Source organism: Dama dama, chromosome 33, assembly GCF_033118175.1.
Source record: "Dama dama isolate Ldn47 chromosome 33, ASM3311817v1, whole genome shotgun sequence".
Taxonomy (NCBI): domain Eukaryota; kingdom Metazoa; phylum Chordata; class Mammalia; order Artiodactyla; family Cervidae; genus Dama; species Dama dama.
The window spans coordinates 8,457,994-8,470,380 of NC_083713.1; the positions used below are offsets into that span (position 1 = coordinate 8,457,994).

The following is a 12,387-nucleotide window of genomic DNA, read 5'->3' on the forward strand; positions in this document are numbered from 1 at the left end:
CCCCCCCGCCCCCCCTCAGCATGAGGCCCTAGTTCAGCATCAGACACTCGGCCAGCAGCAGGCTGTCCCCGAGCTTCTGACCCTAGTCTAGCACAAGACGTTCTCCCCAGCATCAGACGTACCCCCTCAACATCCGGCCCTAGTCCAGCGTCAGGCCCTCCCCCAGAATCAGGCATGGCAGCCCCACTTGTCTGATCCTCCTGAGCACACTCAGGCAGCCCCCGAGCAGCAGGACAACAGCTCTTGCAGGAGGTGCATCTGTAGGAATCACCTGCGGAGCAGCAGCAGCTGGGGTCTGTTTCAGGTCAAGGAGAGGCGAGGGGGCACTTGTGCAGGAGGCAGCGGTGCTGTGGGCACGCTCCCCAGCTCTGCTTCTCCCCGTGGGGGCTCTGCTCTCCTGCTCTCTCACGGGCCCCAGGGCAGTGTCCTTCCAGATTCACGGTCGCCTTGATATCTCAAGCCCAAGTCCTGAGTTGCGTCCCAGTCCGGCTAGGCAGAGGCCTGGGAACACCCATGCTCAGGGGCTGAAAGGATCCCAGGGGGACAGCCAGGCCCCAGCGGGTGGCGGGGCAGGGGACGAGGGTGGCCGCCCACAGAGGGCCCCGCAGCAGCACTGCAAGGACAGCAGCGATGCCTCAGCTCACTCAGGGACGCTGCCGGCCTAGCACTCAGAGATGTTACCGCCGGCAGCAGCTCTGGGGACGCAGGAAGCCCGGTGAGTGACACCACGCCACTCAGGCCGGGTGCGTGGGCACTGCTGACCACGGCCTCGGTTTTCATTCTGGTTCCAACTGTCCCTCCAAGGGCTGACGGGCTCCTCTTCCGAACGGCACACTTGTTTTCTTTATGTGGGTGAAGGCGTCCCTGCTTGTTTCTGTCCGCACTGTTGTCGCTCATCGTGTGGTTTCCTCGTTACAACCTGAGCTTGCTGCTCTTCCAGTTTAACTTAGGAGCAGCCCTTCTTTTCTGCATCAGCGTTCACGGGGCCTTTCCAGGTGGTGCGAGCTGTAAAGGTCCTGCCTGCCAATATGAGAGATAACGAGATGTGGGTTGGATCCCTGGGTCGAGAAGATGCCCTGGAGGAGGGCATGGCAGCCCACTCCAGCATTCTTGCCTGGAGAATCCCATGGACAGAGGAGCTAGTGGGCTACACTCCCTGGGGTCGCAAAGAGTCAGACACGACCGAAGCAGTTTAGCACACACTCAGGCTTTAGTTCAGTCGCTCAGTTGTGTCCGACTCTTTGGCACTCCGTGGACTGCAGCACTCCGGGCTTTGCTGTCCTTCACTATCTCCTGGAGTTTGCTCAAACTCAAGGCCATTGAGTCAGGGACGCCATAGAACCATCTCATTCCCGTTGCATCCACCAGAGCGGGGGCTGGGGCTCGGCAAAGTGCACGGTCCCACTGCCTGGGTGTGCACCTGCCCTCACCACTCCCTGACCGCGTGACCATCACTGTGTCCTCCTCTGTAAATTGGGAGGTGGCAGCCCCTGCTTGGGAAGGGGGACGCCCAGCATCTGGCATATAATCAATGCACCTTCCATCTCAGCGTTGTCTTTACTAAGACTAGGGATAGCATTGAATAATCTGCTCCTTTTTCTCTCTTGTGTCTTAACTGTGGTCCAGACCACATCTTGTTTCACTTACCCCTGGGTGTATACCCCACACCCAGCACAAACAAGACACTCTACAAATATCTGGCTGAAGAGGCAGGAACATACCCTGTCCTCAAGGAGATGAAGTCGAGAGAGATGGGGGCCTAATGGTAACACTGTGTGGTGAGGAGACCCCAGGAGGACCTGCGTGACTGTGTGGTGGGGCGTGGGCCATGGGCAGAGCCCCTGAGGAGCTCCTGGGGATGAGGAAGGTGGCAGGAAGGAGGAGGAGGGCCGTTCCTTGTGCGATGTCCAGAGATTGGACCTCACCCCTCACTGATGAGCACTTAGGCCATTTCCAAACACTTGTCAGTGTTCTGGAGGAAAGAATCATTGCCCGGCTCCTACTCAATCAACTTCATAGAATATGTTTCTAGCGTTGGAGTATAAACATCTGCTTTATTCATTCCATGCTTCGTTCATCCACCCATCGAGCCAGCCATCTCTTCAACCATCCACACACACTCACTAGTCCATATTCCACCCACTCATGAATTCCGTCCACCCATCAAGCCAGATATCTGTTCATCCATGCATCCACTCACTAATCCATCCATCCATCCCTCTACACATAATTCATCCACCCATCCACTCATTAACTCATCAGATCATCTTGGACCCACCGAGAAGACGGATGCCTCCTCCGCTCCTGCTCCAAGGAGGACCCCGAGCGTGAGTGACAGGAGCCTCGTGGGGCAGCGGGGGAGACACAGAAGGGACATGCCTGCAGGCCCTCCTCCCTCTCAACGGGGAAGCACCCACCTGGTCCTAAGGCCTCCCTGCCGGGAGTCCAGGCCGGCCCTTTTACTTCTTGCCAAACAAGCGGCCGATGCAGGACCTGATGCCCTTCTTCTTCGCGGCTTTGTGCAGCGAGTCCTGGCTGATGGTGCTGCTGCTGGGGTTGCCCCCGGGGCCGTCCTGAGAGCCGGTCGAGCTTCGGGGAGAGAGAAGGACCTTTAACCGGCGCCCTCATGCAGACACACAACCCTCCTCAAGATCTATTGTTAGAACCGGCCACCCAGCAACACCCGCACCTCAACCTCGAGCACACAGTGGAGGCTCCTTCACCAACCACACTCCACACAAGCAGTGCAGGCTCCCGGCCACAGACATCTGCCCCGGGAAGCTGAGAGTCTCTGACAGGAGTTCCCCCCGGGGAGGGCTTGACTCCAGGCCAGCTGGTGCAGAGGGCACTCCGACCTTCCCTCAGGGTCTCCGCTTGGCAGGTGACGAGGCTCCCAGAGAAGGCGAGCTCCCCCACTCTGGGCAGCTCCCCCCACCTCCGCAGGCTGACCGTCCCCGGCCGTGGCAGCACAGCTGCTGGTCAGGAGACCACACATGCCCTCCATTGAGTGCTGCCTGGCTGTGGACGGGAGCTTAGCAGGCGGTGGTCTGAATGAGGACAGTGTCAGTCACTGCAGGGGATGGAGTCTCCTGAGAGGAGACCCTTGAGGAAAAGGGAGGGACCCTCAAGAGGGAACCCGAGAGGCACGGGGCCGTCACCCTCAGGAACGCGCCCCGGGCGGGGCAGACCTCTAGCAAGAGCAGGAAGAAAGCTCCCACAGCGGGGTCAATCGTAGAGATGGACGTTTTCTAAAATCAGCAAGGCCACTGAGCTCTTCTCACCCAGCACCTGAAGTTCACCACTAAACACAGACACCGAACCCAGTGGGATTCCTTTAAAGACATCCTTCTAACTCTTTCAAGAGAAGAGGCGCAGGGCTCCTGAAACTGATGACGAGGCGCGCAGGCCCCTTACTTGCGGGCGTCCCTGACGTCCTCGGGGCCGGCCGCGCGCAGCGCCCCCGTGTGCAGCCGGTCCAGCCGAAGGGACCGTGGCGAGGCAGGGCTCGAGGTTCCACCTTTGATGCTGGTCTCGTCGTCTTCTTCCTCTTCCATTAAAGCTGGCAGCTGAGTGAGACAGGTGTAAAATGGCAGTGTAAAACTGGCTAACGATAGACTGTGTCAGAAAAGGCAACCTCACAGGCTTTACATTATATCCGGAAACTTATTTGTAAATCTATTTGCTATGCTTTCCTCCAAGTACAAAAAAAAACAAAAAACAAGCAAACAGAAAACCACCCTTGTTCCAGCTTAGTGCCATCGTACAGGACTGTCTTGTTCAAGAGAAGCGGGGCGTGGGGCAGCGAGAGCACCCGACTGAGTGCAGACACCCTGGACGGGAGCCTCCCTGAAGCCGGGCTCCGCCCTCCCTGGAATCCAGCGACCAGATGGCCCCGCCGGGCAGGACAGCAGAGCGACGCCAGCACCGTGAACCCTGCATGGCATGAACCGCCCTGATGAAAGCACTCTGCTCATCGCCAGATGCTGCTCAGAAGCACCACCAGCAAGAGGAAGAAGCCTCTCAGCAAAGGCGTCCAGACCCTTCTGTTTGAAGGAGCAAAGCACACAGCTTGTGCCACCACCCAAGATCATTGGTAGTGAGGATGCAGCCTACTGGAGCCCAGGACAACAGGGCAAAGACAGAAAAGGTACCTCACCCGGCATGCGAACACCACGGGTCTGGCTCGTATTCCTCAGTAACGGACAGACTGGGGGCTAACACTGAAGTGCTCACTCGCAGTTCGAGTGTACTTTGCTCACTGTGGTTTACATAGAGCACCCCTAGGTCTTCACTCAGAGATGACCCTGTATGAGACTAGAGGGGTGGGATGGGGAGGGAGATGGGAGGGAGGATCAAAAGGGAAGGGGTATATGTATACCCATGGGTGAGTCACGCTGAGGTTTGACAGAAAAGAACACAATTCTGTAAAGCAATTATCCTTCAATTAAAACATAAACAAATTTAAAAAACAAAAAAAAGATGTTTCTCCTGGAGTCCCAGCTTTTCCGCTGGTCCTGGGTGTGAGGACAGGAAAGACAGTGGTGGTAACAGTGTGGGGAACAGATTAACCCCTTCAGGGTCCAGCCAGGTCTCACTAGTACATTTGGGTGTGTGGTTAAGCCAGGGGAAGTTTCAGGAAACAGGCACGGCAAGTATTTTTGTAAACAATGAGTGTCTTGTTTTAACCAACTAACCTGTGCCTTTGTAGTGGGATTCTCTAAAGAATACTGATCCACTGCAGCCCCACAGGAGCTTGGTGACAACAAAGTGACTCAGTGCAAAATACAGCTGAGCCCGTTCAACAGCAGCTGGGTAAACTATGCACCCTCCCCTGATCTCCAACAAGAACCCTCAGGCAACAGAAGGCTACAGAGGCTAGAAATTATCCCCACGGAACTGAACAGGGATCAGTCTCAAATTCAAGTTACAATAAGCCTTTATAAAAATCAGAAAACAACAGAAAGAGTGGGAAGTGACACGCCTGGGTTGACCGTGGACTCAGGGGAGACAAACACCTGCCTCAAACTCAGAGACCGCGGCCAGCCCCTTCCCCGGGCCTCCTCCTGAGGAAGGCCTCTGGGTCCCCAGCCTGGCCGCCTGCCCCCAGGAGGGAAGCCCGCCCCCCTGGTGCCCACATGACTAGGATGGGCAGGACGGTGTCCTCACGTAACAGGAGGACACAGCAGGCCACAGTGCCGGTGAGCGGCACACCCAGGTCACCAGCCCCAGGGCACAGTGCTGCTCCGCGGGGCCCAGCAGAAGGGCTCCCGGGCACTGAGCTGCGTGAACTGGAGCGCGGCTGCCCGAGTCCTGCGGGAAGGTCCCAGGAGTGGTCGGTCAGCGGGCTGGGAGCCGGAGAGGGACAAGGACGGCCAGCCCTCGGGGCACTGGACTCAACAACAGGGGCTCATCCAAGGGACCCGAGGGGAGAGGCAGCGAGCTCCCTCCTGATGCTCCCTCCTTCAGGGATGCTGTGAGGGACACGAGGGCCTCTGGAGAAAAGGGGGCTGGATGGCAGCAGGGTTAAGTGTCCAGGCTCTCATCAGACCAGTCCGCACCACACTGCTGGGTGTGCGAGCCTGGGCACGGGGCCCGGCCTCTCTCAGCCTCAGTGTCCACGTCTGCTGACTGGGGATGACAGCAGCCTGGCCCTCACCTGGGTGTCTGCCAGATGACATGACAGGCTCGGAAAGCACTCGCCACGCTGCCTGGCACACAGAGGCTCCTGCACACTGCTACCCCCGTCATTAGACTGGCTTCCCCCAAAGCTACCACCTTCGGCTCGGATTCAGCCGTTTCTTTGAATAACACGCTGAGCGGAAATTCCACCGTGGTCCAGACGTTAGGACTTGGCACTCTCACTGCCGGGACACCGGCCTGGTCCCTGGTTGGGGAACTAAGATCCCATAAGCTGTGCAGCACGGCCAAAAAATAACTGAAGAAAATTTTAAAAATAATCCTATGTCTATTATAAATAAGCATGAGTTGATTAGAAGGTAAACAAGTGGGAGAAAGGCAAACTGTTACAAGAGTCCCCGAATGACCTATTACCAAGAGAACCATCAGCATATTTCAACTGGTGGATGAGTTTCAAAACTTCCATTAAAATGTCAATTATTCACCAGTACATAACCACATAATGTTCATTCATGTAACACGATAAGGACTCTTTAATACTTCACAGAGAAACAAACGCATGCTATATTATTAAATAGTTAACCTTTCGACGATGCTTCCTTAACTCACTAGGCTGAAAGATGCATGCAAAGAAATGAACAGAAACCAGATTGATTGCAACTCTGATGCTAAAAATGCAAGAAGCGTCACAGGCAAATACAGTAAAGCAAACATGACGGCAAACATAGAAGTGAGATGAAGACTTAGAGAACATGGAGCTGGAAACAGAGCATATTTTTAACCACAGAAGCGAAATGAGCTATTCAAGGTTTACTAGAGAAACACTATAAGTTATTACTCAGGAGATACCATTCTATTACAATATCATGATTTATTAAAGCAGAGCATTCTGGTCAGCAAAGGGCCTTAAGAGTTGTCTGTTCTCAGCCAAAATTTGCTATAAGTTAGTTTCCCTTAATAGAAAACACGTTATACTTTAAAGTAGTAATTTCACTGATTAGGAAGTTACCATAATACCTATTTTAAACCTGAACAAATCTAACCACCTATTGGACATTAATGTAAAATCCTTACCTAGAACTTGATATAAAACTTCTCAGAATAAATCCATTAAAGCAGGCATCCCATGAAAATCTGTAAGGAAAGCTAGCATAATAGCAAGTGGAGTCTTCACATCTTATGAACCATAAAAGATACTTTGTACAAGAGTCTAGGAGAGACATTAACCATGCAAAAACTGATGAGATTTACCGTCTAAACTCCAAGCATCAACACCGAAAGGATATTGGGTCAAAAGACCATTAATTCTACGGTTAGAGGAGCATTTCTTCATGGAAGCATAATCTCATTTATGATTACACAGGTTATGTAGTGCATGATCCACCTACACAATGCTTCTAACTCTATAGCGATACACTAACTTTAACTTACTGCTATGCAGGAAAAACACCATTTAATGGGACACGAAGACAAAGCACAAACCAGACTAACGGGACACAGCATTGATATGACCAGAGCAAGGGGGAGGATGGCGGAGGGGAGATGGATGTGTGAACTACAGCCTCCGGTGGGGGGGATGGGAGGCTGGAGTCTGGATTGATGATGGCTAAACAGGCAACAGGATGAGTCAGGAAATCAAAACCAATGATGAAAGCAGACACGCCATCAGAAAACTGCACAAGGAGAAAATATTCAGAACTGTTCTTTTACAAATACTCGGAAAGAAATCAAGCATGAAACCACAGAGAAATCGTCCAAGAATTTTAAATATCAACTACTTAGACAATGATACAATTATAAAAGCAGTGTGTCAACAGACCACAAAATGGACCAGTTACCACTTCACATGCATCTAAAATGACCCACAGTTAATTTAATTCTATGCTAACAACGCAGCTCACAGGAAATGGGTGGTAACAGAAAAAAGGGATAATACAAGTGCAGTTTCAAGGCAGAGTGTTGTACACGTGATTCACGGGGTAAACAGCAGTGCACTCAGAAACCGAGGCTATACACGAAAGAAAGCCGGCCCATGTGCTTTAGAGCCGCACACTCTGTCACCAGAAGACCGAGGGCGTCATCCCGTGTTGAGACACGGAAGAGTGAGGCACCCCGACTTTTTCCCTGGGGCTCTGGGGCACCGGGCCTTTAACTGGTTTCATGCGCACAGCTGGCCTGAGGGAGCAGCCAGGCCCGTCAGCAAGCGGACCAGTTCAGAGTAGGTTTTCTTGCCACCGCATGCCCTGCACCCTGCAGCCATTCGTCCCCAATGGAACATGTGCTGCGCGGCTTTCACTCGCCATGAGGGCAGCCTATGGTTACTTTCACGAGGCTGTCTGCTCCCTGACCACAGAAACTGACCTGCCGCTGCCGTGCCCAGCAAGGGCCAGGCCCACCGCTCCAGAGGCAGTCTCTGGCTGAGTTCATGATGGCGTGCTAAGCCGGTGGTCCAAATATCAAGACGGATTGGTCCCTGTGCCATTAGGGAATGATTAAAGACCAGGCAGTTTTAAAAGTCTTAGACCTCTGAGCATAGCAATTGTACCTGATTTTCTTCTGGGGAGAACGAGAAAAAACAAAGAAAGAAAAACGGTGTGCTCGGGGAGGCATGCGGCAGGGAGGAGGCAGACACATACCGGAGTCAGGACGCCCAGCCGGTCTCCCTGGAGCGCTGGGCTGTGCCGCCTCCTTCGGGGCGGGGAGCGCTCTCTGCTGGGCGGGCAGGAGCCGGCAAGTGAGGAGGCAGGACACAGGTTGAGGGAGCTCAGGGACTTAAAACGCCGAAGGCTGCCTAAGCGCGCCCCGCCCGCCCTGCTGTCAGTCTCCTCGGCCCGCTGCTCCGAGCTCTCCTTCTCCTCCTGGATCCACCTAAAAGAGAGCAAAACTCGTCAGCTGCCCTCGTCAGCACAGGACCGTGTCTGGACAACAAATTTGGGCTGGCATTCTGTGTCACGATGAGCAAATTCCGGGAACATCTGCTCATTTCACATCTCGGCTAAAAGGTTCGACTTTCCCTCTTTTGAATATTCTCAAACTTGGAATAACTTAGCACTGAGTCTTACAAACTGGCCCCTGGTCATTCACCTTTGATTTGACTTATTTACGCTAACATTCTGACGGGGCCTGGGTGGCGACTCTCTCCCTGTGAGGAGATACCTGAGGTTGACCACCTTCATCTTCCCTGCTCTCAAGGCAGAGAGGCACGTCAGGGTCTCAAGTCTTTTCCACTGGGAATCGGGAACTCTCTATAACCAAGACAGCGATTCACGAACAAGCCGGAGTTTCTAAACAAAAGTCCCCAGACTTTTGAAGTGCTGAGGGGATTTTTCTTTTTTAATGGTTGTATGTGTAACAACGCATCACTTGATGAAGTTCTCCACCAGCTTTGTGCGAGTTTCTGGCTTCATGTCAATGTGACGCATTCACCTAGAACTCACGCTTACTGCTCTTCTCCCCTAATGTGTAGTGGATGATTTTATATAGCAGTTTAAATACTCGATGATGCCTATAAAATGATTTCCAAAATAAAATACAGGATTCTGGCAGGTCATAACCTCTTCAGCTTCATTCTACCTATAAGTTCTGAAAGTTTTTCACTTGTGAGAGCAAGCTGAGGGACAGAATTTACCATTTATAAAACAAGTCAACTTACTGCCTAAGGAAAATTCACTTTACCTGACAACTTGCTGTAAAAATAAAAATATTCATATGGAACCGTTCCATATTTCCGGCGGGGAAGGGGAAAGCCCGTCTTTCTGAGCTGGTCTGAGCTGACACAAGGCCAAGGAAGCAGTCTGTCTCGGCGTCAAAAGTGCAGGCGCCACCACCTGCGATGGCTGGCTGTGCCGTTCACCCCTGCCTTCCTCCCGAGCCCCGCGTGCTCGGCACACAGGCACGGACGGGCACCTCGGCCTGGGCTGACGTGACGAGAACTATCTGAGCAGCAGCTCTGCCTGGTCCTGCGCACGGTCACCGGCCTGCAGCCGCTCTGGACACGGGCCCGGGACAGGGGCGTAGCTGTGCGCGTGTGGCCCAGGCAGGCCTCGGGGCCCCCGGACACCCGGCTGCACCCAGACCGAAGGCCCGCTGCTCACCACGAGGCAGGCCTTTGCGTTCTATCCCGATCTGTAAACTGTTACAACTGCCAAGACGGTGTCTAAAGAAAACATCTTAAATATACTGATGAGATGAGAAAAACTCAAACCCATGTCTTTGGACCACTGTCTTACAACAAGCCAATCTTCACACTGTATTCAGTTAAAAAGGACAATGCAGATCTGAGTGGGAATTTGCCAACCCCCAAACCCCTGCTTTTCTGTTCCAGGTGGCTTTGCACCGGAACACGGGAGTCTCCGATGGACACAGGTGGGTGAACCCACAGGGCTGGGGGGCACACGGGCCGCAGAGGACACCGCCTCGGCACCTCACCCACCTTGGGGCTCAGAGCTGGGGGGGACACCCTACAACGCCCCCCAACAGAGTGCTGACACCAGCAGTGGACAGAACGCCCTGCCTCACTGAGCTCTCTCATCAAGGGCGATCTCAGAACTGAAAATCCTTGAAGCAGGCCTGAAGTCAGTTCTCTCACTATGGAACACTCAGACTTCTCGTAGGAGAAGAGAGCTCCTCAGAGAAGCCCAGGTTCTGGGGAGCTGAGTTCGGGTGCACCCACCGGATCTCTTCACTGATGGCGTCCAGCGGCTCCTGAAGCATCACAGGAAGACTGTCGCCATCGGCCTGCCCACTGGGCGGCAGCTGACCGGCCACGCTGAGGAGGGTGACCCCGTCACCCTCGCCGTCAGACACATCCTCGTCACTCTCGAAGGCCTGGGCCACGGTGGCCACCACGCGGGCCTGCTGCGCGGACTCCCAGTCCTGCTCCCTCTGGCTCTGCACCTGGGCACGAGAGGACCACGGCTCATCAGCGACATTCAGGACAGCTCACGTCTATCAGGAACCGAACACAATTTGACATGGAAGCCTTGACATTGGAGAAACGGCCATGCTTATGAGACACGGCCATCTCTAAAGCGAGCAGTACTGAAGAAACGGGCAGCAGGAGAATCCAGTTCCTAGGTGGCCTGGTGACACTCAGGTCTCAGCGTGGACAGAAGGCAATCCTATGAGGTTATTCACAAGGGTGGGCTGATGGAGTCAGAGAGAAAAACCCAAAATTAAAAACAGTCCATGCCTCCATCGGGCAGGCTGAAGGAAAATAAGAAGGAAAAAATCCTTCAGCTCCGCAGCCGCTGGGTCCACCTCAGCGGTCATCACTTGTACTAGCTCCCCGAGGAGTGCCGTCCTCACAGGTTCCCAGCCCTCCGTGCTCCAGGCTGGTCTGAACACGCACAGACAGGAGCGAGCTGGGCAGCTAGGGGACTGGAGGGCCAGCCCCCCGCGGCTGTCCTCTCGGGGCACAGGCACTCAGGCTGTTCTGGGGGACAGCCCCTCGCACCGCAAGGGCGGCTCTGCCATCAGAGACGCACGGGAGAGTGCCTGCTGGGGCCCGTGCCGCCCTCCCGATCTCACACCTCACACCCTTCTCTCTGCAAGTCTCCCCCCTGTCCGACTCTCAACCCAGGTCCTGCCTTCTCTCCCACACATGACCTCAAAGCAACCGCAGGGCAGCCTCGAGGTGCTGGCTGCCGACTACCTGGACCCTGTGGCCAAAGCCCTTGCCCCTGTCTTCCTCACGACCCCTCCCCAGGGCCTGGTCTCCCCCTTCGCTGGCTGCAGGACCACCTGCCATCATCCCTGCTCCGCTCCAGCGAACCAGCTGCCTATGGGTTCACCCCTATCAGCCCGGTCAGCACATCCTCTCGCTTCTCTCACCTTCAGATGGCACAACGGGAACCAGCAGACTCCTCCTCCAGGGCACCCTGCAGCGCCCACTGGGGGTCTCTGAAGGCTCCTTGGGAGAGGCATCTGCTGTCCATATAGTGTATGATCCATCTACATTATGCCTGTAACTGCATAGTGATATACTAACTCTAACTTACTGCTATGCGGGAAAAACACCATTTAATGAGACACGAAGACAAAGCACAAACCAGACTAATGGGACACGGCACTGATATGACCAGAGCAAGTGGTGTGATGCTGGAGGGGAGATGGATGTGTGAACTACAGCCTCCGGTGGAGGGGATGGGAGGCTGCGGACTGGATTGATGACGGTTAAACAGACAACAGGATGAGTCAGGAAATCAAAACCAATGATGAAAGCAGACACACCGTCAGAAAACTCCACAAGGAAAAATATTCAGAACTGTTTTTTTACAAATACTCGGAAAGAAATCAAGCATGAAACCACAGAGCAATCGTCCAAGAATTTTAAAAATCAACTACTTAGACAATGATACAAATTATAAAAGCAGTGTGTCAAAAGACCACAAAATGGACCAGTTACCACTTCACATGCATCTAAAATGACCCACAGTTAATTTAATTCTATGCTAACCACGCAGCTCACAGGAAATGGGTGGTAACAGAAAAAAGGGATAATACAAGTGCAGTTTCAAGGAGAGTGTTATACACGTGATTCACGGGGTAAACAGCAATGCACTCAGAAACCTAGGCTACACAGGCAAGAAAGCAGGCACATGTGCTTTAGAGCTGCACGCTCTGTCACCAGAAGCCCTAGGTGGTCATCCTGTGTTGAGACGCGGAAGAGTGAGGCAGCCTGACTTCTTCGCTCGGGCCCTGGGGCACGGGGCCTTTAACTGGTTTCACACGCACAGCTGGCCTGAGCAT

At 53.8% G+C, this 12,387-nt stretch overlaps 1 protein-coding gene across 1 annotated transcript; it reads right to left on the reverse strand.

The window, feature by feature from the left end:
• Positions 1 to 833: 833 nt before the first annotated feature.
• On the reverse strand, positions 834 to 8,813 carry LOC133050742 (liprin-alpha-1-like). Its single transcript, XM_061134997.1, has 5 exons — positions 8,794 to 8,813; positions 8,274 to 8,505; positions 3,415 to 3,566; positions 2,418 to 2,589; positions 834 to 1,020 (listed from the first exon to the last, which is right to left on the reverse strand). Exons 1-4 carry the CDS (start codon positions 8,811 to 8,813, stop codon positions 2,460 to 2,462), a joined length of 534 nt encoding a protein of 177 aa, XP_060990980.1. The 3' UTR covers positions 834 to 1,020; positions 2,418 to 2,459.
• Between the last annotated feature and the right edge of the window lie 3,574 nt (positions 8,814 to 12,387).

Excerpts from the sequence above, each read along its gene's own strand:
- LOC133050742 (XM_061134997.1), bottom strand. The coding sequence starts at position 8,813 with ATGAAGGTGGTCAACCTCAG. Across the intron at positions 8,506-8,793 it reads ATGAAGGTGGTCAACCTCAG|GTGGATCCAGGAGGAGAAGG; the intron begins GTATCTCCTCAC and ends GCTCTCTTTTAG. Across the intron at positions 3,567-8,273 it reads GGCTGGGCGTCCTGACTCCG|CTGCCAGCTTTAATGGAAGA; the intron begins GTATGTGTCTGC and ends TGTCTCACTCAG.